At 42.8% G+C, this 27,717-nt stretch overlaps 1 protein-coding gene across 1 annotated transcript in view; it reads right to left on the reverse strand.

Moving 5' to 3' along the window:
• ITGA2 (integrin subunit alpha 2) overlaps positions 1-27,717 on the reverse strand; it is a 222,311-nt gene that overhangs the window by 83,628 nt on the left and 110,966 nt on the right. Inside the window, exons 7-14 of the mRNA XM_077462759.1 lie at positions 27,231-27,379; positions 18,917-19,067; positions 15,826-15,991; positions 11,518-11,594; positions 3,715-3,853; positions 2,209-2,354; positions 1,373-1,516; positions 1,040-1,243 (exon numbers count right to left, since the gene is read on the reverse strand). Of these exons, the coding sequence (XP_077318885.1) occupies positions 1,040-1,243; positions 1,373-1,516; positions 2,209-2,354; positions 3,715-3,853; positions 11,518-11,594; positions 15,826-15,991; positions 18,917-19,067; positions 27,231-27,379 (1,176 nt within the window). The remainder of the gene's footprint in view (positions 1-1,039; positions 1,244-1,372; positions 1,517-2,208; positions 2,355-3,714; positions 3,854-11,517; positions 11,595-15,825; positions 15,992-18,916; positions 19,068-27,230; positions 27,380-27,717) is intronic.

Here is a 27,717-nt window from a genome sequence, read left to right on the forward strand (position 1 = left end):
AATATTTCTCTTGAAAGAAGAAGAATCTACACAAGGGATACATTGTACTTACTGTAAAGTTATGTTCCTTGTGTTGATTTTTATGTTTTTCATTTTAGCTAAACGTAGTCTTTAATTCTAACTTTGCAACAATTATAAAATGACCTGTCAATCTGAATACCTAATCTAATTTATCCAAAGCACTGCTAGACACACTGGGGTCTTCATTTAAGGTGAGTGGCTGGGGTACACCTTTGGTGGATTTTGAATGGTGGAAGCAAGTGTGACCACAATGTTTAAAAGTTGATGCCTTCCTCTGAACCTGATTTACACATTTCTACTATCAATCATTACAATATTTTTTGCACATGCATTTTAGTGTTTGCGATTTTAATTTTTATATATATATATATATATATATATATATATATATATATATATATATTTTAATTTTTAATATGATTTCACTGAATGCATTACAGTTATGGACTTTATTCACTAATACATTTGTCACTTCATGTGTGTTATTCTTTGCTATATGTGATCAACATTTCACAATTTCACATTTTATTGTTACACAATTGTTTTGAGTTAGCGTCACATTTATTTATTTATACTCTGTTTTAATGTGGGGACACTATTTTATGTCGGCTGCTGCTTCTTTATTATTTTGACCTTTTAATGTGGTTTGCACATTAGTATTCTTTCTTTTATTTAACGAATATTGCTGCCTTGTCTTCCAAAATCCCACATACTATTTGTAGAGAAAGGGATTTTGGTTCTGGTGGTTTGTTTATGTTAAGAACTGGGTCCCAGTAGCTGCCCCTATCAGAAATTTGGAAGCCTGCTGATGACAAAAGAAACAATGCTCGAACATGATCTAGAGGTAGAGAGTGAGGTTTGGGCTAAATTTGGGTCGTGTCTATGCAAATTGTTTAATCAACTTCACCTCTTCCAAAATAAAACAGGTGGTCTTCTGATATCTGTATCCGTTCATATATTTGAAATTATATTATAAAAATAAATGTATCTAAATTGGAACTTTCATAAGTGTCCATACTTGGGAATACTTAGTCCTAATTGTATTTTTCTTTCCGTTGTAAATATAAACAGCACCGCTCTCCTCATTTTCTAAAGGTGCTCCAACAATAACATCATTAAAACCATCCAAATCGATATCGGATAGTGCCGCTATGGCTGCTCCAAACCGAGCATTGTCCAGATTATCAGGACCTTCCAACTGTTCACGCTGATTTAAAGTTCCCTAAAAAAAAAAGAAGAGAGAAATACATTTCTGTTCATATCTCACTTAAACTCGTGGAATTATTTGACATTGTAATATTGAATAATATTGAATTTTAATAGGGTTTAGGAAAAAAAAAAAAGATTTTACCCCATTGATGGAAAATAGATACACTTGTCCTTGTTCTTTCTTGTTCTCATTCATGAACATGGGGGCTCCTACTAACAACACATCTGTGATAGAATCCTTGTCCACATCTACAGCACACAACACACTGCCAAAATAGGAACCAATCTGCAAATAAATTGGGAAAAAAGGCATCATGGACTTCACAATATCCCCACTTTTACATTGATTATGCTGTAGAAAGGCAACAAACATCAATGCCCAAAATAAATGTGAAGGTTCTAGGAGGTTGTCAGACCTAAAGACATAGCACAACTATGACAATGGTAGCCCACAAAAAACAATACGTGCCCAGAGTTATCGATGAGGATCAGGTTCATCAGTCATCTTCAGTTGGAAGGAAATATCAAGCTCTGGTGAGCCTCCGAACTGACAACCAAAATTATGCCCAAATGAATAATGCACTGCATAACCTTTGAACCAGGTCAAATGGGTCCCTGAGAGCCAATAGTCTCAAAGAATGTACAATTAGAGTCAACAGAAAATCTGAATGTTTCTGCTATCCCTGTAGTAGTGCTGACTGTCACAGTGATTGTCAACTTCCCCAGCGGCTTATCGGGTATAAGATATGCATACTTACATTGGCCCAAGCTGGACTAATGTAACTACGTAATAGGGATCATACCTAGAGTTCAACTTTAAAATAAGAAATGTCTGTACTGTTTAAAAGCAATCAGTCTGATGATCCTACCATTCTTCAACTATTGTTTATGGTACAGAAAGGCAGAGCAGCAATACAGACAGTCAAGACTTCAGGCTTGTTAATGAGCAATATGTAGGATTCCACTGGGTTCACATACCTGTTCTCCTTTCTGTATCTGAAGGATCGTCACATTCCCCTTATTATTAATGGTGTAAACCAGAACCTGACCAGTGTAATTTGTTCTTGGGGCTCCAGCAACAAAGTTCACAGAGTCTCCTACATTGAGAACGGCAACAGAATATCCTGCAAAATAAATATATGGAACACACTCAGAAAGCAAATTACGTCACAGCATATGGTTTTCATATGACATACCAAGACGTTAAATTAGATGTAGGTTTTTTCCCAAGACGCAAGCTTCCTATGAAGAGATGCTGACAGGAGTGTATAATGTTGCTGAATCCAAAACCTAAAGCTTTCAGTAATACAGGGGGTAGAAACATATAAGACAACCCTATTTCCTCATACAATTTACTTATCTATTTTTTTCCTGTCTAAAATGCTGGCCTGGTATGTAATTACATCCATAATGTGGCCTTGGAACTTTTTGCCTGGAGTTATAGCAGAACTCCAGCTGTGTCTATGTTTCTCTCCACTGCCGAACTAGAAGCCTATACCCCCACCACCACCACCTCCACTTCCCCTACACACACCTTCCCTTGATTCTTTCCTTTTTTTTTTATATAAAAATACCATAAACATACCTTTTTCTCTACAGTCTTCAAACAAGTCCTGTTATGTCATGGGTCCTGGGTCCTTCCTCTTCTTTATTGGCAGTAGCAGGGGTGGGCCTTTCTCCTGGGCTCCACAAAACTTATATATATTGACGTGTAAGTGCTCATCAGTCCTAGACTACCCCCAGGGTGTGTCAATGACAGGCTTGGTTTACAGAAAATGAGTACAATTATACTGGCTATCATTTAGCCAGAAATGGACTGGTGACAGTGCTGTAGCATGGAATTTACTTTAACGAGGACAAGCCTTCTAAATGAGACATACATTCTAAATGTAGCTACATGTTACCGCCTTAATTAGACCCTCTAGATGCAAATATGTGTTATATTGCAAAACAACTCCAACTTAACTGGATTTCTCTCTTCTGTACAGGGGGCAGCGATTCTCCAAAGTGGATTCTTCAAATTAATAAATGAGGACCATACAAGCTGTTGGTTGACAAGCAGACCAGCTGCAAAGCCAATATGTCAGACTGGTATATCTAAGACAAGTGTGGAGAGAACACTTTGTACAGTGGGGATAGTCCAGTTGGTGTTCAAGATCTGCCTATTCGATCCTAACAAAAATATATTTTGCAAAGCATTTTGGTTTAAACAGCTACTCCAGAAATAAATAAATCAGAGACCTAACAGTCTCCAGGAAATACTGTACCATCTTAAATAGAGTCAGAGAGTCCTCTTTATTTAGATGTATATTAGTGTTATATGATACAAGGAAATCCTTCCTTCTAAATATTTTATTAGCAGGAATGGTGCCCTGAGTCATATGTGCCTTCAGTCTGAGGACTACACAAACCTATAGCCAGTGATAAAGATATTTTGAAAAACATATGCAGTAATGAACTTTCATTTATGAACCTCAAACTTACCTAGATAAGAACTTTGGTTTCGGTCATAAAGAACTTTTTCGAATGCATTGTAGGGGAAAATAGAAAACTGGTTTGAATTTTGGTGCACAACAGTGCCACTCCAGTCATAAGCACCAACAGCTCCCAACACCAGTGATTTCTGCGGGGCATAATAATGTATTAAGGTTGTGATATAATCAAACCAACAGTTATTTACCTACAGGTACATTTCATGTGTTAATAATAGCTTGTTTATCAGGACCATGCTTAAGCATAGGCAGAAAGGGCACCTGTCTTGGGTGCAACGTCTTTTGAAATAGCATCTAGGCCTCCAACCTCTTCAAGTTGAAGAAACGCTTAGGACTAATACATGAGCTCAGCACATAGGAAGAAGGAAAGCACATTTACAAAATGGGACCAGTTCCACTTTGCAGCAATTTGTATTGTTTAGAGACCCATCTTTATAGCAGACATTCAGACAGGCCTGAGGAATGAGTACTGTACCCCCAAGACCATCAATTCGAGGGTGGGTAGAACCTCTTTTGGCCCTAACTTTTTGTCTTTTTTCTCTTAAGAAAGGGCACCTGAAAAGAGATGACTTTCTATAATTTATTTAATAAGATAAATTTCAGTATTTTCTATATACAGTGCCTTGAAAAAGTATTCACACCCTTTAAAAGTTTCCATATGTTGTCATGTTACATCCAAAAACGTAAATGTATTTTATTGGGATTTTATGTGATAGACCAACTCAAAGTGGCACATATTTGCGAAGTAGAAAGAAAATTATAAATGATTTTCCAAATTTTTTACAAATAAATATGTGAAAAGTGTGGCATGCATTTGTATTTAGCCGCCTTTACTTTGATAACCCTAACTAACATCTAGTGGAACCAATTGCCTTTAGAAGTCACCTAATTAGTAAATAGAGTCCACCTGTGTGTAATTTAATCTTAGTATAAATACAGATATTTAATAAAGCCCTTGGAGGTTAGTTAGAGAAGCTTTGTGAACAAACAGCATAATGAAAGCCCAAAAAACACACCAGACGGGTCAGATGTAAAGTTGTGGAGAAGTTTAAAGCAGGGTTAGGTTATAAAAAAAATCCCAAGCTTTGAACATCTCACGGAGCACTGTTCAATCCATCATCCGAAAATGGAAAAACTATGACACAACTGCAAACCTACCAAGACATAGCCGTCCACCTAATCAGAAAGGCCGGGCAAGGAGAGCATTAATCAGAGAAGTAGCCAAGAGGTCCATGGTAGCTCTGGAGGAGCTGCAGAGATCCACAGCTCAGGTGGGAAAATCTGTCCACAGGACAACTATTAATCGTGCACTTCACAAATATGGCCTTTATGGAAGAGTGGCAAGAAGAAAGCCATTGTTGAAAAAAAGCCATCAGAAGTCCCGCTTGCAGTTTGCGAGAAGCCATGTGGAGGACACAGCAAACATGTAGAAGAAGGTGCTGCGGTCAGATGGGACCAAAGCTTAACATTTTGGCCTAAAAGCAAAACGCTATGTGTGGAAGAAAACTAACACTGCACATCACCCTGAACACACCATCCCCACCGTAAAACATGGTGGTGGCAGTATCATGTTGTGGGGATGCTTTTCTTCAGCAGTGACAGGGAAGCTGGTCAGAGTTAGTATGAAGGTGGATAGAGCCAAATACAGGGAAATTTGGAACAAAATTTGTTAGAGTTTGCAAAAGACTTGAGACTGGGACGGAGGTTCACCTTCCAGCAGGACAACAACCCTAAACATACAGCCAGAGCTACAAAAAAATGGTTTAGATTAAAGCATATTCCTGTGTTAGAATGGTCAAAGTCCAGACCTAAATCCAATTGAGAATCTGTGGCAAGACTTGAAAATTGCTGTTCACAGACGCTCTCCATCCAATCTGACAGAGCTTGAGCTATTTTGTAAAGAAGAAAGGCAAACATTTCACGCTCTAAATATGCAAAGCTGGTCGAGACATCCCCAAATAGACTTGAAGCTGTAATTTCAGCAAAAGGTGGTTTTACAGAGTATTGACTCAGAGGGGCTTAATACAAATACACGCCACACTTTTCACATATTTATTTGTGAGACATTTTGAAAACCATTTATCACAATTGTGTGCCACTTTTTGTTCGTCTATCACATAAAATCCCAATAAAATACATTTATGTTTTTGGTTGTAACATGACAAAATGTATACACTTTCAAGAGGTATGAATACTTTTTTAAGCACTGTACTTACCTCTACGGTAAGTACGGACTTGGTTTGTGGTTTTGCTAAAGTGTTCCAGCCCAAAGAGAATCTGTTCACATCCAACACTTCCAGGAGTGTTGAATGCTGTGTATTGCAGTTGCTTTGCTGGCTCCTACATCACTACAGAACACAGTAGTGAATGTAAAAATTGTAATGATACATCTGCAGTGCATTTGTGTTATATCAGTTTAATGGCATTCATACAGTATAATAAATTGCAGTTCTTATAATGCATTGTAAAATAAATAATTAGACACAGAAAGCAAACATTTTGCTTGGCAGCGTATAGGACGATGCTTGGCTATTGCGCAAAAGAGGTGAAATGATACCTATGCCAAGATATATGAAAGAACAGGCTGTAATCTATATTGCTAAAGGTGGATAGTGGACTATATGATGTGAACATCTTGTTTCTGCAACGCATATCCAGATGCACATTCCCATAGGAATGCCTTGTCTCTCAACTGCAGATCTATGCTTATTTACAACAAAGGACAGCAATTGTTATTTTGTTGAAAATTCCAACCCATCATATCAAATTTACTTCTAAGGAAGCTCTTTCCTCTTGTGATTCTCCCCCAAGAGCTACTTATTTGCTCTTGTCTTTATCATTCCTAATAACTGTGCACATTTTTTTTTCACTGAAGTCACAATTAATTCTGTAACTGGCAACACAGGTCTGGCAACCTATTCTACTCATTAAATGTTGTCACGTTTGTTTTTCATGGGCATGGTCTGCTGCTCTTATTTGTTTGGAGGGCATCAATCATGGCATATGTTTGCTCACTGCTTTCAACTGTTATTCCATGCCTTTGTATTGAAATATGTAAAACTTTGAATAAAACCATTTTGAACCCAGCTTTCTTATTGGGTACAACCAGCCATACTCTCATCAGCTTAGGTCAGGGGTGTCCAAACTTTTTTCAAAGAGGGCCAGATTTGATGAAGTAAACATGCGTGAGGGCCGACCATTTTGCCTGACATTCTTTGAACCATTCAAATTATACGCAAATTAACCACTTCACCCCCGGAATGTTTTACCCCCTTAATGACCAGAGCAATTTTTGTGATTTTGGCACTGCTTCGCTTCAAATGACAATTGCGCAGTCGTGCAACATTGTACTCAAACAAAATTGACATCCTTTTTTTCCCCACAAATAGAGATTTCTTTTGGTGGTATTTGATCACCTCTGCGGTTTTTATTTTTTGCACTATAAACAAAAAAGTTGTGACAATTTTGGAATAAAACCCAATATTTTTTACTTTTTGCTATAATAAATATCCCATATTTATTATATACATTTTAAATACAGAACTGTGAAGCAAATTAAGGGTCAGTGCCCATCTGCAGCCTCACCATTGCCATGAATGCAGCCTCACCCCTGACATGAATTCAGCCTCACCACTGACATGAATGCAGCCTCACCATTGCCATGAATGCAGCCTCACCCCTGACATGAGTGCAGCCTCACCACTGACATGAGTGCAGCCTCACCATTGACATGGGTGCAGCCTCGCCACTGACACGAATGCAGCCACACGATTGACATGAACGCAGCCTCACCATTGACATGAACGCAGCCTCACCATTGACATGAACGCAGCCTCATCATTGACATGAACGCAGCCTCATCATTGACATGAATGCAGCCTCACAAGTGCCATGAATGCAGCCTCACAAGTGCCATGAATGAAGCCTCACCACTGACATGAATGCAGCCTTACCACATGAATGCAGCCTCAAAAGTGTCATGAATGCAGCCTCACCATTGACATGAATGCAGCTTCTGAATGCAGCCTCACCATTGACATCAATGCAGCCTCACAAGTGCCATGAATGCAGCCTCACCATTGCCATCAGTGCAGCCTGATCCATGCAGCCTCGAAGAGGACAGGGAGGGGGGCAGGACGAGCGCCAACAGATTACATACAGGAGAATCTCCTGTTTACTTGGCAGCCTCTTTAATACAAAGTCCTGCCCCCTATGATAGACAGAACAGTCGTCCAATGCCAGCCCTTCCTATTACAGATGCCGCAGAGTAAACAGGAGATTCTCCTATATGTAATCTGACCGCACTCGTCCCTCCCCACCCCTGTCCCCTCCGGGGAATGATAAATATGGTATATATCTTTTGTGGTCCCCCCAACAAATCGTGTGGCGCTCGGGGATTCAAGTGCCATGAATGCAGCCTCACCATTGACATGAATGCAGCTTCTGAATGTTTTTCAGTGGGGCACAAATTACCAGTGGGGCCGTATAAAACCGGAAAGTGCGCCGTAATTTGCCCGCGGGCCAGACTTTGGATATGCCTGGATTAGATACACCAAATATTCACAGTGAAAAATTAAGCTTCCATGTTCCTTTCATTTGCCAAGCCCACAAAAATGTATTGATTTACAGTAATTAAACACTGTGGGGTTGATATATTAAACTGAAGAGTTCAAAATTGGGTGCAGCTGAGTACTGTAGCCAATCGGCTTCTAACTTCCGCTTGTTCAATTAAACAGCTTTGACAAAAATCCTGGAAGCTGGTTTCTATGCAGAGCTGCATAAGAAATCAACCCCAAAGACTGGATCCAGACCTTTACATTTCATTAACATGCATAAAAACACTCATTTTAATTCCCATTATAACAAATTGTATGTGTATTGGGTGATTCATATTCATTCTGAATGGCACATTTACAAATATACAGTAGACTTTACAGCACCTATGCTTTATGTGTTGTGGTGTACTGCATTGTCAAATATAATATGTGTGTTTTTTTTGTATGTTTAGGTTCTTTAAGGCCGCGTACACACGGGCGGACTGTCTGTCCAACTAAGTCCGTCAGACAATCCGACAGACAGTCCGTCCTACTTTTGAATGAACGGACTTGACCACACACGATGAACAGACAGTCCGTTGAAAGCTTGCGCGATGACGTGTACAGCACGTTCGACGGGACTAGAAATACGACGTCCAATACACTGCAATGCAACCTTCGGCCGTGTAAATCCTTTCTGAGCATGCGCCATACTTAGTCCGTCCAACCTGCCTACTCACGAGCGGACTGTCCGCTGAAACCAAAGTTGGACGGACAATATTACGGAAATTCCGAAAGACTTAGTCCGCCAGACTGTCCGCTGAAAAAGTCCGCTGAAGCCCACACACGAGCGGACTGTCCGCTGAAATGTGTTTCAGCGGACTAAGTTGGACGGACAATCCTCTCGTGTGTACGCGGCCTTAGGCCGCGTACACACGGGCGGACTGTCTGACGGACTTGGTCCGCTGAAACGTGTTTCAGCGGACAATCCGCTCGTGTGTGGGCTTCAGCTGACTTTTTCAGCGGACAGTCTGGCGGACTAAGTCTTTCGGAATTTCCGTAATATTGTCCGTCCAAACTTGGTTTCAGCGGACAGTCCGCTCGTGAGTAGGCTAGTTCGACGGACTAAGTATGGCGCATGCTCAGAAAGGATTTACACGGCCGAAGGTTGCATTGCAGTGAATTGGACGTCGTATTTCTAGTCCCGTCGTACGTGCCATACACGTCATCGCGCAAGCTTTCAGCGGACTGTCTGTTCGTCGTGTGTGGTCAAGTCCGTTCATTCAAAAGTAGGACGGACTTAGTTGGACGGATAGTCCGCCCGCGTGTACGCGGCCTAAGAGTCCATTTACATGTTATATGCTTTAAGAGCCTTGTAACACATCTCGGCACACAAAAACATGTGTGTAGATATGTATGCATTAAAGATGTATGCCCAGCACATATAAAAGACAACATTTAATGTGGTTGTAAAGGTAGAAGGTTTTTTTACCCTAATGCACTCTCTGCATTAAAGAGGAGTTTCCCTAAAAAAAAAATTAAAAGTCTGCAGCTACAAATACTGCAGCTGCTGATTTTTAATAATCGGACACTTACTCATCCCAGGGTCCAGCGATGCGGTAGAACGAAGCCCCGCTCGTTCCCCCCTCCGCTCGGTGGCGCCGGCATCTAACTGTGGGAACCCGGCTGCGACTTCACAGCCGGGCACCCACTGCACATGCACGAGCGGCGCCGTTACATGTCCCGGATGACTGACAGGAGGGAGGGGGCAGAGCTGAGCCCTTCCTGTGCCGAGGGCAAGTGATGTCACCAGCCCAGGCACTGAAGGAGGCAGACTACAAGGGACCCCCTAGCAACATTTTTTTTTCCAATTTTTTTTTTTTTTTAGAATTTTTATGATTTTTTTTTCTGTGGAATACTACTTTAAGGTAAAAAATCTGTGCTCAGCTCCCCCAGCCCAACCTGAATACTTACCTGAGCCTAACTCGATCCCACACCGTGTCCTAGAACAGCAGCTCTCTCCTCACTGGGCATAGAGATAGCCTGTGAGGAGGGAGTGGGGCAGAGCCGGTCTCAGGATCAACCCCACACAAGCAAGTGGCTTGCTATGGGGGCAATCGGAAAGAGGGAGGAGCCAGAAGAGCCCATGGGGGACTCCAAAAAAGAGGATTAAAACCATTACACAGAGCAGGTAAGTGTGACATGTTTGTTATTAGCCACTTGCCGACCAGCCGTCGTTATTATACTGCAGCAGGTCGTTTCTGCAAATCGGCGTAGGTGTATGTCGCACCTTTGAGGGCAATAGCAGGGACCCGATGCTCGTGACCGGCGGCTGAGATGTCCACCAACCAAACGCGATCGCAGGCAAGAGTCTATAACAGGGATCTGTGTATGTAAACAGACAGATCCCCACTTATTGCATTTTTGTTTACCCAAAGTATGTAGAAGAATATATATCGGCCTAAACTGATGAAGACATTTCTTTTTTTTTACATTTTGTTGTGATATTTATTATAGCAAAAAGTAAAAAATATTCTTTTTTCAAAATTGTCACTCTTTTTTTGTTTATAGCGCAATAAAATAAAAACCGCAGAGGTGATCAAATACCACCAAAAGAAAGCTCTAATTGTGGGAAAAAGAGGGCGTCAATTTTGTTTGGGTACAACGCCACACGACCGCGCAATTATCAGTTAAAGTGACGCAGTGCATATTGCAAAAAAATGGCCTGGTCATTAAGGGGGGAAATCTTCTGGTCTGCAAGTGGTTAAAGTAAAAATACCTTTACAAATAATTGAATGCAGCTTTGTAGGCAATCATTAAATAAGCATCATTAAATGTATTTTTAAATGCAACGCAAGCAGTGTATGTTACCTGAATTTGATTGGTATCAAACATATGCAATCCTTATACAGCAGTTGAGTTATAGCACTCATGTGCTAACAAGGGCCACGCTGATAGTAGAAAATAACAGAGTGACAGAGAGATGAGCTCATCACTTTGCTGCTTTTCCTTTAATCACAGGCTTGAGGAGACTTGTAGGAGTCATTTAAATGCAGCACAGGGATGTGTAGGGTAGCAGAACTGTGTAAATCCCAGAACTGGATGGAGAGGAATGTAAATCCTTTTGTGGGTAAAACATTTCCCATATACTATATATTTTTCATCTCTGTAATTGGCTGTTTTCCTGAAGTTCAGCTTTTACACACACACACACGTGATCAGCGCCTGTTACTAATATCACACTTTAATATTTCTTTTACCTTGTTCTGTGAGTATTGGGCACTGAAGCCTACTTGTGACATTTCCATCTGGAAGGTTTCACCTCCTTGTGTGGTTCCTAAAATTGCAAATGAATGTATAAATAATTAATAGTGATTTATCCAATGCTCTCTGAATACATGTCTATGTGAAAAATAGAAAGAACATCAATATTATTCTACATATACTATGATTATTCATGCCCTCTTTCCATGCCCTTTAGTATAGCCCTAATGGATCACTTTCTCTGCCCTTAGTACTACCTTGATTGCCCCCCTTTCCTTGCCCTTTAGTAGTGCCCTAATGGGCCCACTGTTATTTCCCTCAGTATTGCCCTAAGAGTACCATTGCTTGACTATTTCACACCCTAGGCAAGACTAACACCAACCCCCCAGCCACCCACCTGGCCGGGGGGGGGGGGAGGGGGTGCAGGTGACTACAACAGGGTCAGAGCAGACTCACCGGGGCAGCAGAATTCCTCCTGAGTCTGGAGACTTGAGACATGGTGCCCACCTCCCCTGCTTCTCCAGCTGTCCCCGTGCCTGCCTGCTCTGCCTCCCCAGCTGTCCTCATGCCAGCCTGCTCTGCCTCCCCAGCTGTCCTTGTGCCCGTCTGCTCTGCTTCCCCAACTGTCCTCATGCCTGCCTGCTCTGCCTCCCCTGCTGTCCTTGTACCTGCCTCCCCAGCTACCCTCGTGCCCTCCTCCTCTGCCACCCCAGCTGTCCTCGTGCCCGCCTGCTTTGCCTCCCTAACTGTCCTCATGCCTGCCTGTTCTGCCTCCCCAGCTGTCCTCATGCCCACCTGCTCTGCCTCCCCAACTGTCCTCATGCCTGCCTGCTCTGCCTCCCCTGCTGTCCTTGTACCTGCCTCCCCAGCTACCCTCGTGCCCTCCTCCTCTGCCACCCCAGCTGTCCTCGTGCCCACCTGCTCTGCCTCCCCAACTGTCCTCATGCCTGCCTGCTCTGCCTCCCCAGCTGTCCTCATGCCCGCCTGCTCTGCCTCCGCAACTGTCCTCATGCCTGCCTGCTCTGCCTCCCCTGCTGTCCTTGTGCCTGCCTCCCCAGCTACCCTCTTGCCCTCCTCCTCTGCCACCCCAGCTGTCCTCGTGCCCACCTGCTCTGCCTCCCCAACTGTCCTCATGCCTGCCTGCTCTGCCTCCCCAGCTGTCCTCATGCCCGCCTGCTCTGCCTCCGCAACTGTCCTCATGCCTGCCTGCTCTGCCTCCGCAACTGTCCTCATGCCTGCCTGCTCTGCCTCCCCTGCTGTCCTTGTGCCTGCCTCCCCAGCTACCCTCTTGCCCTCCTCCTCTGCCACCCCAGCTGTCCTCGTGCCCACCTGCTCTGCCTCCCCAACTGTCCTCATGCCTGCCTGCTCTGCCTCCCCAGCTGTCCTCATGCCCGCCTGCTCTGCCTCCGCAACTGTCCTCATGCCTGCCTGCTCTGCCTCCTCAGCTGTCCTCGTGCCTGCCTCCTCCGCCTCCCCAGCTCTCACCCTTATCAAAGGCTGAGCTGCTGCTGACCTCCATTGCAGCAGCCGTGACGGATGTCCTCCATGGCTGCTGATTCCTCTAGAGAGTCAGTCAGCGCCCCAGCCCTGTGTAGGGTGGCATTTTTAAGCTCCTCATGTCCCCTGGCCAGGCAGGAAGTCAGCAGCCATGGCTGCGACTCCTATGCAGCAGTTTAAGCTAGGTGGCTGCCTAGTCCGCCTAGTGGGAGCGCTGGCCCTGCCCTGATGGGTGCAATTAACTTATCCCTTATTAATGCACCAATGGACCACTTTTCCCTGTCCTCTACTAATCCTGTTGAGTCCCTGTTTTCCTGAAGAGTTCCTGTGAAATAGAAAACTGCTCATATTTATTTTTAATGAGCAGTTCATAGGTAAATATTTTATTATATCTATTAATGTGACAACACTGAAGAAATGACACTTTCCTACATGTAAAGTAGTGAGTGTACAGCTTGTATAACAGTGTAAATTTTCTGTCCCCCCAAAATAACTCAACACACAGTCATTAATGCCTAAACCACTGGCAACAAAAGTGAGTACACCCCTAAGTGAAAATGTCCAAATTGAGCCCAAAGTGTTAATATTTTGTGTAGCCACCATTATTTTCCAGCACTGCCTTAACCCTCTTGGGCATGGAGTTCACCAGAGCTTCACAGGTTGCCACTGGAGTCCTCTTCCACTCCTCCATGACAACATCATGGAGCTGGTGGATGTTAGAGACCTTGCGCTCCTCCACCTTCCATTTGAGGATGCCCCACAGATGCTCATTAGGGTTTAGGTCTGGAGACATGCTTGGCCAGTCCATCACCTTTACCCTCAGCTTCTTTAGCAAGGCAGTGGTCGTCTTGGAGGTGTGTTTGGGGTTGTTATGTTGGAATACTGCCCTGCGGCCCAGTCTCTGAAGGGAGGGGATCATTCTCTGCTTCAGTATGTCACAGTACATGTTGGCATTCATGGTTCCCTCAATGAACTGTAACTCCTCAATGCCGGCAGCACTCGTGCAGCCCCAGACCATGACACTCCCAACACCATGCTTGACTTTAGTCAAGACACACTTGTCTTTGTACTCCTCACCTGGTTGCCGCCACACATGCTTGACACCATTTGAGCCAAGACTAAGTTGCCTATCTTGGCCTCATCAGACCACAGGACATGGTTCCAGTAATCCCTGTCCTTAGTCTGCTCGTCTTCAGCAAACTGTTTGCAGGCTTTCTTGTGCATCATGTTTAGAAGAGGCTTCCTTCTGGAACAACAGCCGTGCAGACCAATTTGATACAGTCTGAGCACTGACAGGCTGACCCCCCCCCATCCCTTCAAACTCTGCAGCAATGCTGACAGCACTCATATGTCTATTTCCCACAGATAACCTCTGGATATGCCACTGAGCACGTGCGCTCAACTCCTTTGGTTGACCATGGCGAGGCCTCTTCTGAGTAGAACCTGTCCCATTAAAGTGGTTGTAAACCCTTACAAACCAATTTGGCCTACAGGTAAGCCTAGATTAAGGCTTACCTGTAGGTCCAAGAAATATCTCCGAAACCTACATGGTTTAGGAGATATTTACTAAAAGACAAGCACTGCTGTCTATGGCGCATGCGCCGTAGACAGGTGCACGCAGGCGCACTATCGCCGTTAGCAGCATGCGCGGGAGTGATGTCATTGCTGCTCCGGCGCTGTGAGTGGCCGTAGCAGTGACACTCAGAAGAAGATGGACGCTCCATACTACAGGGGACAGCGGTGACTTCGCTGGCTCCTGTGTCAGGTAAGTGACACATAATGGGCTACTATGCGATGCATAGTAGCCTATTATGCTTTAACTTTGCAGGGAAGCAAAGAAGAAGTAAACCCATCAGGGTTTACTTCCTCTTTAAACCGCTGTATAGTCTTGGCCACCATGCTGCTGCCGAGTTTAAGGGTCTTGGCAATCTTCTTATAGCTTAGGCCATCTTTATGTAGCGGAACAATACATTTTTTCTTTGCCATGAGGTGCCATGTTGAACTTCCAGTGACCAGTATGAGAGAGTGAGAGCGATAACACCAAATTTAACACACCTGCTCTCTACTTACACCTGAGACCTTGTAACAGTAACACCGGGGAGGGTGAATGGCTAATTGGGCCCAATTTGGACATTTTTACTTAGGGGTGTACTTACTTTTGTTTCCACCAGTTTAGACATTAATGGCTATGAGTTGAGTTATTTTGAGGGGACAGCAAATTTACACTGTTATACAAGCTGTACACTCACTACTTTACATTGTAGCAGAGTGTAATTTCTTCAGTATTTTTGTAAGATTTATAAAAATGTGAGGGTTGTACTCACTTTTGTGAGATACAGTATATAGCACCGACAATTTACGCAGCACTTTATATATTTTGTATATATCCATCAGGCCCCCTCTTCAAGGAGCTTACAATCTAAGGTCCCTAACTCACATACATACACATACAAGGACCAGTTTAGACAAGAGCCAATTAACCTACCAGCATGTTTTTGGAGTGTGGGAGGAAACCAGAGTACCTGAAGGAAACTCAAGCAGACACAAGGAGAACATGCAAACTCCAGGCAGGTTGTGTAGTGGTTGGAATTAGAACCAGCTACCCTAGTGCTGCCACGTGGAAGTGCTAACCACTTAGCCACTGTGCTGTCAATAGATAAAATTTCAACCCTTTAAATGTAGAAGCTGCCCAAAGCTACCTGTCAATGTTTCTTTAAAAATTCCTCCCAGATGATGCCGTCAGATGTAATACATTTACTTTTTCATTGTTAATAAAAAGAAGAAGACATTGCGTAAATTGGCATTACCTTCAATGCTAAAAATTCTCTCCCCCAGGGTTCCAGCTTTTTCTAAAAGTGCAACTTCATCTGACACGTTAAAGAAGAATTTCTCCTTGGGATCACTGGCAATTCCTTTGATTTCATTGATCAGGTTTTTGCTGTCAATGCTGTATCTATTGTAGTACCCTAATACCTTGTAGAAACACAGACGAGAGAAAACTTTTGATGAGAGACATTTTTAAAATACATTAAATTCAAAATACTAACAAAAATCTACAAACTCATCCATAACTTGCTACATCACTAACCACTTACGGACCACCGCACGCCGATATACGTCCTAACTTTGAAGAGGAATATCGTTGTTATGGCAGCAGCTAGCTTTCTGATAAGAGTGGTCTCTGCAGTGGATTCCCTGCAAGATCACTTTTATTGGCGGCGGGAGAGGGCTCCCCGTACCACGCTCTGGTGCCCTCCGCTGCTTACAGGAGAGGTCGGCAGCGGTGGAGGTGATCGGATGCTGTCACCAGCTGGGCATAGAAAAGAGCGAGGGGAAGATGGCCTCCATCCGTCTCCATAACATTGCTCTTAAAGGGCCATTTTTTTTTTTTTTTTTTAAATAACACATTTTTTATTGCATTTTAGTGTATATATGAGATGTGAGGCCTTTTTGACCTTAGATCTCATATTTAAGAGGACCTGTCATGCTTTTTTTTCTATTACAAGGGATGTTTACGTTCTGTAGGGCCCATGGACTCAATCGCCACAGGGATACCCGCGATCGTGTCACGGAGCTTAAGAATGGGGTGATGCCGTTGTAAACAGCATCTCTCCATTCTGCCTAGTGACAGGACACGGATCGTCTGCTCCCTGTCATTGGGAGCAGCAATCAGTGTCGTGACACACACAGCCCATCCCCCAGACAGTTAGAAACACTCCCCTAGGACACACTTAACCCCTCCTCTCCCCCTAGTGGTTAACTCTTTCCCTCCTGGTGACATTTTTATAGTAATCAATGCAATTTTATAGCATTGATTGCTGTATTAATGCCAATGGTCACGATAAAAATCGCTGATCGCCGCCATTACTAGTAAAAAAGAAAAATATTAATAAAAATATTTTTTTCTTTAACAAAAATATGTAGAAGAATACGTATCGGCCTTAACTGAGGAAAACAAATGTTTTTTATATATTTTTTGGGTATATTTATTATAGCAAAAAGTAAAAAATAATGCTTTTTTTCTCAATATTGTCACTCTTTTTTTCTTTATAGAGCAAAAAATAAAAATCGCAGAGGTGATCAAATACCACCAAAAGAAAGCTCTATTTGTGGGAAAAAAGGACATCAATCTTGTTTGGGAGCCATGTCGCATGACCGCGCAATTGTCAGTTAAAGTGTCGCAGTGCCGAATCGCAAAAAGTGCTCTGGTCAGGAAGGGGGTAAATCCTTCCAGGGCTGAAGTGGTTAATGTCAATGGCAATAAAGCTGAACAACTCATATTTACTGGCATAGAACCAAAATGCAATACTTTAATGTTTGTATCTTCAAGGCAGACTACTAGCATATGTGACAAATTATTTTTAGGAGCTTTCGTTTTTGCTGAAATAAAACTTGTACAATAGAGAAATGTACAAATTGACACACTTAAAAAGGAACTGCAGTCTGCTCACATAATTTGTAATAAAAATATCTTTGCGATTCTGAAGCTTCCCTCCAACCACTTTGCATATTATTTTATATATACTGTGATCCTGTACTTGCCAAATATGCTGCAGAAATCTCTCTCCACTGAGTCTGGCTGCATCCATTTTAACTGTGGGCAGCTGAAGCTGCTGCCCACTCACTTCCTGGATTTACACAGAGACACACCTCCAGCTCTGCAGCTAGGGTTGCCACCTGTTCAGAATTTATCCGGACAGTTCGGGTTTGGAATCATGCGTCTGGGTTTCCGACTGCCTGAAACCCGGACACATTATTCCGACCGGATATGGCTTCCCAGCAGGGTTTCTGGCTGCAGTTGTGTAAGCCGAGAGTGTGTGTTACGCTCTCTTTTACATGGCCCAAAGCCAGCACTAACAATTCCCCCCCCACACACACACTCAAACACGCACACAGGCGGGAGAGGAGAGAGGGCTCGATCTGCACCTCTTCCCCCGCCCCTATTCCTCTGTGTCTGCCCACACTCCAATCCCTGACACTGTGGCTCAGAAAAGGAAAGTGAGGGTGGGAAATGTGAAGTCCAGTAGCCTCAGATACATCTGAATGAGAGGTGCTGACTGCCAAGGGGTGAGTGAGCGCATGCTTTCACACTGGAGTGTGAGGAGCGGCTCTTTAATTGCGCTTTCCAGGCACTATTTCTAGCGCTGTATCGCCTGCAAAGCGCCCCAGTGTGAAAGGGGTCTAAATCAGGGTTCTCAGATCACTCATTACATCAGAGTTCCCCTTTACACCAGAGGTCACAGTGTTCCCCCTTACATCAGAGTCCGCTCCGTACATCAGCGTTCTCAGTGTTCCCCCCGAAATCAGGGTTCCCAGAGCATCCCTTATGTTAGAGTCCCCAGAGTTCTCCCTTATATCAGTCTGCAGAGTCCCCCCTTACAGTGTAAGGAAACTCTGTCGACTCTGATGTAAAGTGGGACTCTTGTGATTAATTTAGAAATGATTAATTTAATTTAATTTAAATTTAAAGAAATGTAATTAATTTAGAAATAATTTAGAAATTTCATTTAATTGCAAAATATATGTATAGTTTATACTATAAAAAAAAATTAAAATACTGTGCACCGCTAAAGTGTTCGGGTTTGACTTGAAGAAAAGGTGGCAACCCTATCTTCAGCCCTGCAGCTCTCATTGGCCCTCTTATAACTCATCCCCCTTCCTTTCCTGGCAAACTCTCCCAAGAGTGAGAGAGGGGGCTGTACATGATGTCATAAGCATAGACTAATGACCAGACAAGAAACTGGAAGTGGGCTGTGTAAGGTATTTACTGGCGGAAAAAAAAAAAAGTTTTACTATCCAAAGATAAAACAATAAGGGCAGAAGATTTAATAGATGGAAAAAAAATGACTGAAGGTCCACTTTAAAATATATGAAAATATATAGAGATTTTTCAAATACCGCTATGCCAAATCGGGTAATCTTGTCCGTTTCACAGCGGGCAATGACTTCTTTTAGCATTGCATTGTCGTGAGATTCACCATCAGTGATGACCACCATGACTTTATTAGCATTTGGACGTCCTCCGTATTCAGCAGAAAATGCAAACTGCCTGTTTGATAAAGAGATAAAATGATTTACTGAATGAGCGAGTGAGTGGTAATAGTTTTTTCTAGTTTAAAATGTATACAATAGGGTTGAGTTACTAAGGACCCAATTACACTTGTATGTTGGAGCAGTGCATGCTGAAATGCACACGTTAAAGTGTTTTACCATAATGTATGGCAAAGTGTGTGCTCACTGTGCAGTGTGTTGCGGTGTCATTCATTATTAATGGAATACCAATGTATTGTAAAGTAAAACCCAATGCACAATGCACCGCAGCGCACCACAATGGAATGCTTTAGTAGAAATAGGCCCTTAGGGAGCACAGAGTTTTACACTTAACAAAATAATTGTTCACTTAGTAATTATGGTAAAGCTGCATTCACTTCAGGGAAACATGGGTATTCAGAGTGAACAGAGCTTCACCTTGTCGAGTAGAAATGAATGGGTCACACACTGATGTATAACCTGCGAAAAACAAGCTCTGGACTGCCACACTCTTCAGAAAACCATCTTTCTTTATTGAAGGATCACATCACAGCTCAACAAGCACAGCAAACAAGGAAAATGTTAACGTTTCGCACCAGCTGTAGTGCTTAATCATATGATTAAGCACTACAGCTAGTTCGAAACGTCAGCATTTTCCTTGTTTGCTGTGCTTGTTGAGCTGTGATGTGATCCTTCAATAAAGAAAGATGGTTTTCTGAAGAGTGTGGCAGTCCAGAGCTTGTTTTTCGTCTGTTACTATTGGTAATCTCCAGCACCTGTGGCTTCCGAGCCGAGAGAACAGTTCACAGTCTGTATGTGTGCTCCTGGAGTGGTGAGATCCTTTTTTCCCTTCATACTGATGTATAACCTGCTGTAATATAATAAGTAGAGGGTTCACAACATATAGGAGGTTATTTACTAAATAAAAATCCACTTTGCACTGTAAGTGCACTTGAAAGTAAAGTCGCTGTAGATCCGAGGGGGACATGCAAGGGAAATAACAGCATTTTAGCTTGCACATTATTAGATGATAAAATCAGCAGAGCTTCCCCTCATTTCAGATCTACCCCTTAGATTTAGAGCGACTTTATTTCCAAGTGCAAAAGTGGAGTTGCCTTTCGTAAATAACCCCCATAGTCTCTTCACTTATGTACTGTGAAAATATCGCTCCCTCTTTTTTTTTTTTTTTTTGATTTGGAGTGATTGTCACGGGGAATCCCGCTTCATCAGGGCCTTGGACTGGAGCACAAATTTTTTTACATATACTGTAATGATATATAAGCATATAAACATTGACACATTATTTTATTTCCAAAGAAAAAAACAAAAACTAAAAACTTTAAACATACTGAGTCACATTATTTTAAATTAATTATAATAGTAGCCTAAAAAGGCCTGTTGCACTAAAGCACACCCTGGGTAGAAAGGGTAAGCAGGGAGGACAAATTTATTGAAGCAAAATATATAAATGTAAATTCTATTAAAATACCTACATTTAAATTGGGGGAGGGGAGGGAAGGTAGGGGAAGAAAGGGGGGGGGGATATGAGGGGGAAGAGGGTGGGGGGGAAGAGAAGGAAAGGAGAGGGGGGAAGTGGGAGGGAGGGAGAGGGCGAGGGGGAAAGGGAAGGGAGATGGCGAGGGGGAAAGGAGGGGGGAGGGATGGAAGGAGGGGAGAGAGAGAAAAGGGAGAGGGAGAGAAGGGGTCCCCTATATACTTGTAAGTTCAAATTTATATGTAAGTATTTTAATAGAATTTACATTTATATAATTTTGCTTTAATAAATTTGTCCTCCCTGTTTTGTACCCAGGGTATGCTTTAATGCATGTAACAGGCTCTTTTAGCCTACTATTATAAGAAATGTAAAATAATGTGATAGTATGTTTAAAAAGTTTTCAGTTTTTGTTTTTTCTTTGGAAATAAAATAATTTGTCAATGTTTATATGTATCTTTTGTCAATAATATGCTTGTATATCATTACAGTATATGTACAAATTTGTGCTCCAGTCTAAGGCCCTGATGAAGCAGGATTTCCCACGAAACGCATAGGCCATCTTTTTTGATTCTTCAGTCAGGACCGACATATCGTGGACACTTCAACAGTAACTTTGGTTTTAACCAATTGCACGTTCAACCTTTTTAATTCAACCATTAGTTAGATGGAAAATAAAGATTTGTTTACTTTTTAAGCTTTTTGGTATGCTTATTCATTAGATGTGCATGGCAAGGCACATGTAAAGTCCCACCCAATTCCATTTTTATTTGTTTACAGTACCCTAAATAGTTATGTCCCACTACAATTCTTTTGCACAGGTTTTTTCCAACTTAGTGCCTTGTCTGTTTTGCTCACGCATCTGCCACCCAGGGAGGGGTTGTGCCTGGGGTCCGGTTTGTAGCGCAAAACATCTAGAGGACAATATTTTATATATAGAGCACCCTCCCTATGTTGAGGATAAGTGGCCTGGTATGGTTCACGGCCGGCGCTCTCTCGTCGCCTCCCTTTCCTGGCCTGCCATGGCTGCTTGCCCGGATAAGGGTCTGGTATGGATTTTGGGGGGGCCACACCATTTTTTTATTTTGGCATGGAGTTCCCCTTAAAATCCATACCAGACCCTTAGGGCCTGGTATGGACTGGGGGGGGGGGGGGGGGGACCACGCCGTTTTTTTCATTGATTTTTATTTATATTGCCGGGATTCGGCAATACATTAGAGCCACAAGCAATTTTAAACAACATTTTTTCTTCTGGGGGTGGGGACAGTGCCCGTTCTAAGTGTCATGCCTTGTGTGACGCTGAGTAGGGTCTGATTGTTACACAGGGATCATCCAAATAGCCTTTTTTTTTCCTCCATCACTCACAGCCAGTTCTCACATTGACACATAATTTGTGCAGCCTGCACCTGTCACTATTGGTATACATGCCCATTGGGCGGGGTCCGCTCATTACACAGAGCATTTAACCACTTGCTTACTGGGCACTTAAACACCCTTCCTGCCCAGACCAATTTTCAGCTTTCGGTGCTCTCACACTTTGAATGACAATTACTCAGTCATGCAACACTGTACCCAAATGAATTTTTTGTCCTTTTTTTCCCACAAATAGAGCTTTCTTTTGGTGGTATTTGATCACCTCTGGGGTTTTTATTTTTTGCGCTATAAATGAAAAAATACTGAAAATGTTGAAAAAAAATGCATATTTCTTTGTTTCTGTGACAAAATTATGCAAATGATTTGACGAATGACCATGGATTTACATCTGGGATCCTGCTTTTTTATTTCTAAAATACTCATTCACATGGGGTGCAGGGGTGGGATCTGGGGGCCCCTTGTTAAAGGGGACTTCCTGATTACGATAATACCCCCGCCCGAAGACCCCTAAAACCACAGGCCACAGTTAAGGGGATGAGGCACTTGTCCCCATCAACACGCTCTGTCTGACCTGCCCTAAAGCACCCCTCTATGTTGAGGGCATGTGGCCTCATATAGTTCAGGAGGGGGGTGCGCTTGCTCTCCTCCCCCCACCCCCTTTCCTGACCTGCTGGGCTGCATGCTCAGATTAGGGTCTGTTATGGATTTTGGGGGGACCTCACACTGTTTATTTTTTTAATCTGCCATTTTAAAATTCACATCAGACCAGAAGGGCCTGGTATGGACTGGGGGGAGGGGACCCCCATGATGTTTTTTTTTTTGTTTTGTTTTTTCTATTGCCGAGATTCTTTTGTTTACATTCATCTGTCAGTGGGGAAGCCAGCTGATAAGTCATTGGTTGTTAAGGGCGTGGACGGTCAGCTATCACAAACAACTATTCTTCACACAGAATTCGAATTGGTCAATCATTTTCAACCAATGTGAATTTTAATCTTACCGAAAAGTTGTAAATTGATTTGTTTATATTGGTTACTATTCCATTCGGCCATTCGGACACACCTGAATCCCTGAATAACCAAAAATTTGTCCGAATTTGTATTCAGGCCGAAACTAAACTTGATTGTCAGATGAGCCCATTGCAAATAAATGTTTTCAACAAAGAAGCGCCTTCTTCATTTTTCAAGCACAGCCAGTGAGTCAATGAGGAGAGAGTTGGGGCGGGGCGGAGCCAGGGGTCTACGTGGCTTATGGACATATAGAGCAGGCACCAGTGCCCCCATAGCAAGAGGCTTGCTTATGGGGGCACTGGCCATGGGGGAGGAGCCAGGAGTGCCAGCGGGGGACCTAAGTAGAGGATCAGGGCTGCGCTATGCAAATCCATTGCACAGAGCAGATAAGTATTACTTTTTTTTTTAAGCCAAACCTTTAATACCACTTTAAGTGATCACATGGTAAAGGGTAGTGTGTCTGTTATTAGCATATCTTATAATGTCACTAAATGTAAATTGACGGATTGCCTTTTGGACAATTTTCAGGGATTCCTAACCATGACATAAAAAAAATACATATATATATTTTAGACTATATATTTGACTTGCAGAACAATACCACTCTATGAATGTCATCTTTATCATACTGGAAAAATGTGAAATAGACATACAAATAGATGTATACACAGGAACTGAGCAATTACTGCCCCCTTAATGGACAATCCATGAGTTATTACTTTACAGGAGAACTTTGATGTACCATAGAATGTTAATGAGAGACAAACAGGAACATACCACTATAAAATGCAAGAAATCTTTACAAGCGTGAATTTCAGGTCAAATGTTAACAAACTTCTACAATATCGAGTTACACAATGTAATAAAACCTAAACACCCACACACACGCACACGTGGGGAGAGTTTACAGAAAAAGCTTATATTTTAAAGAGAAAATGAAGCATTAAATAAAAAAAATGCAGTCCTACCTGCTTCAGTTCTGGAAATAATATTAATATCCTTTTCCTATGGACTGCAGAAATTATTACATAGTTGCATAGTAGGTGAGGTTGAAACGAGACACAAGTCCATCAAGTCCAACCTATGTGTGTGATTATATATCAGTATTACCTTGTATATCCCTCTGTTGTGGTTGTTCAGGTGCTTATATAAGGGTCCTTTCACACAGGGCAGATCAGTGCTGATCCGCCCCCTGGATATCCGCTTGCTCAGCGGGGATCGCAGGATCGATCTCCGCTGAGCAGGAAGATGACAGGTCTGTCTCTGCACACTGCGTAGGGATGGACCTGTCAGAGCGCCGCTCTCCCCTATGGGAGATCGGGTGACGACAGACCGCAGTGACATCTGATGCTCCATAGACCTCTATTGAGCATCCATTCAGGTCCACCTGAAAAACTGACAGGCAGGCCTGAACGGATCGTCCGTGTGAAAGAGGCCTAATAGTTTATGGAATTCCACATCCTTGCCGCTCTTACAGTAAAGAACCCTCTAAGTAGTTTAAGGTTAAACCTCTTTTCTTCTAATTTTAATAAGTGGCCATGGGTCTTGTTAAACTCCCTTCTGCAAAAAAGTTTTATCTCTATTGTGGGGTCACCAGTACAGTATTTGTATATTGAAATCATATCCCCTCCCAAGCATCTCTTCTCCAAAGACAATAAGTTCAGTGCTTGCAACCTTTCCTCATAACTAATGTCCTCCAGACTCCATTCAACTTCAGATATTGAAAGGAGAGCCAATAGGAAGATTTACAGAGGGGGCGACCAACACAGCACACATATACATATGGTATAATATTTTTTAGGTGTAGCATTTTTAGCCTACCTCTAGTTTTATTTATCCTCTTTATTCCATGAATCCCTCTAAGGCACCATACACACTAAAAATGAATAACACCATAATATATAGCAATGGGTTTAACATGTTGCTAGTAGTTGCAATAACATGCGTCAAAATGTGCATTTCACCACATTTTAATTCAACTGATTGTGTGAATGGACCTTAAGGCCAGATTTACACTGGTGTGGCAAACGCCCCGACATTGGGAGCTCATGTCGCATGACGTGTGAAAATCAATGTTGCCCTATGGGAGCCGTCTTAACTGATCCGACACAAGTCGGTTTGACTTAGAAAATGCTCCCTGCACTACTTTGGTCCAACTTTGATCCTACTTCAGCCCATTGAAATATCATTGAAGTCGGATTAAAGTCGGATCTCCATCTTGCCTGATCTGACTTTGGCATGCGACTTGTGCTCTGATGAGCTTGAGGGGTAACTCCACGCCAAATTTAAGAAAAAAAACGCCATGGGTTCCCCCGCCAAGAGCATACCAGGCCCTTCAGTCTGATATGGATTTTAAGGGGAACCCCCTACGTCGAAAAAACGGCGTGGGGGTCCCCCCAAAATCCATACCAAACCCTTATCCTAGCATGCAGCCCGGCCTTTCAGGAAAGGGGGTGGGGACGAGCAACCCCCCCCCCCTGAACCGTACCAGGCCGCAAGCCCTTAGCATGGGGGGGTGGGTGCTTTGGGGCAGGGGGCGGTGATGTCATAAGGGGCAGGGTCACCAGGTGACATCACCCAGTGACCACACCCCGTGCCAACATAAGTCGCTGTGCACACGGAATTACAGCGGGAGAGAGCGCCTTGTCAACATCAGAAAACCAGAGGGAAGAAGACCATGGAGAAGACCAAGCCAACGATAGCAAAAAAGCAGGCAAAAGAGCAGAAGATATCGGTGGAGCCCGGCAGAAGATGCCAGAGAGCGGGAGAAGAACCAGAGACTGGGAGAAGAGGCCGGAGAGCAGGAGAAGAGGTAGAAGAGAGCGGAGAAGGTGGAAGAGACCCCCCCCAAGTCAGAAGAGACCCCCGGTCTAGTGTATTTTTTTATTGACCCTTTTTTCCCGCCAGGTAAATGGGTAGGGGTGCGATGTACCCCATACTCATTCACATAGGGAGCCTGGATCTGGGGCTCCTTTACTAAAGGGGGCTCCCAGATTTCCGATAAGCCCCCGCCCACAGACCTTGACAACCAACGGCCAGGGATGTCAGGAAGAGGCTCTTGTCCTCATCAACTTGGGGTGGGGGGCTGCAGTGCGCCCCCCGCCCCAAAGCACTCACCCCCCATGTTGAGGGGGGGCGCTCGCTCGTTCCCACCCCCTTTCCTGACCAGCCGGGCTGCGTGCTCGGATAAGGGTCAGGTATTCATTTTGGGGGGACCCCCATGCTGCTTTTTTGGCATAGGGTGTTCCCCTTAAAATCCATATCAGAAGAAGGGCTTGGTATGCTCTTGGAGGGGGAACCCATGCCAGTTTTTCATTTAAAATTTGGTGTGGAGTTCCCCCTCAAGATTCATACCAAACACAATCCCTGGTATTGGTGGGGATCCAAATCGGTTCCCCGTTCATTGAAGTTGGACGCACCTCTGACTTCAAGTCGCAGGGCAAAGTCGAATCCAAAGTAGGACTAGTGTCGTGCCGCACCAGTGTAAACCTGGCCTAAATGTTTTACAAATCAAAAAATGCATGGTGCTGGTTCATTAAAAATGCAGGTTTTAACGAACCGGCACCATGGTTCACATCTGTGCATTGTGGAGCACTGGCTACATTTGTTGGGGTGTCATTCAAAATGAAAGCTACTGCACTTCGTTATGTGCAGTTGAGGCTTTTTAGAAAATTTGGCCAAGCCAGAAAGCTATTTAACAAATTTCAAAGAGATGGTACACTTTATTGAAATAAAAAAAATAAAACCTTAAAAAAAAGAAAAAAATGTTTCTTGGGTTTTAACAAGGAATTCAAACATTTGTTCAGTTACAAAAAGTTGTTTTAAAGCTTTTTTGTGTATTTTACTTCCAAGCAGTGTTGGCCCTTGCCTGCGTTCCTCCTTACTGGCCTAAAGTACACCTCCCTCTTATTTTATAGAAATTAGCAGAGAGGTGGTGATCTGTAGTCCCGAATAGAGAGCAGGGAAGATCTGATTTTTTTCTGATCTGTTTTTAGTGCAACAGAAGTAGTTTTTCACCTTAATACAGGAATTTAGGAGCACGCTGGATTTTTGGTCAGATAAATAGATGCTTTTCTGCATTTGCAGCAACAGGACAAAACAAATATGCATTTATTGTAGAGATATAATGAATATAGTTTTTTTTTTTTATTAGTTTTTTTTTTTTGGTCAGTCATATATTTTTAAGGGAACTAAAACAAGAACTTGGGTGCATATTACTGCAAAACAATATTACATATAATTTATTATTGAATATAAATACAATCAGTCATCTTTATCAACCACGGAAATTAGTACACAGTTGACCTACCTGGTATAGTCAATTGCTTTGAAGGTGTTTGTTTGGTCTCCTCCCATTTGAGAGGTAGCAGATATCGCTTTCATCATGTCTTCTTTATTATCGTACCGATTCATTCTAAACATCAAACTGGGTGAATTTCCATACTGTATTAGGCTCACCTGCAAACATCAGATGCAATCATCAGGAGTGCAGCACATATGAAAACATTTGCTGTATGTTTGTTAATTAAGTACAATTTAAAAAAATATTCTACTAAAAACAAGTTTTGGCTTTATAGCATATACCGTATATACAGTGCCTTGAAAATTTTATGTGATAGACCAACACAAAGTGGCACATAATTGTGAAGTGGAAGGAAAATGATAAATGATTTTCAAAATGTTTTACAAATAAATATGTCAAACGTGTGACGTGGATTTGTATTCAGCCCCCCTGAGGCAATATTTTGTAGAACCACCTTTCACTGCAATTACAGCTGCAAGTCTTTTTGGGGATG

This window comes from Lithobates pipiens, unplaced genomic scaffold (genome assembly GCF_037356315.1).
Source record: "Lithobates pipiens isolate NorthernLeopardFrog02 unplaced genomic scaffold, aLitPip1_a1.2 Scaffold_3, whole genome shotgun sequence".
Lineage (NCBI taxonomy): Eukaryota > Metazoa > Chordata > Amphibia > Anura > Ranidae > Lithobates > Lithobates pipiens.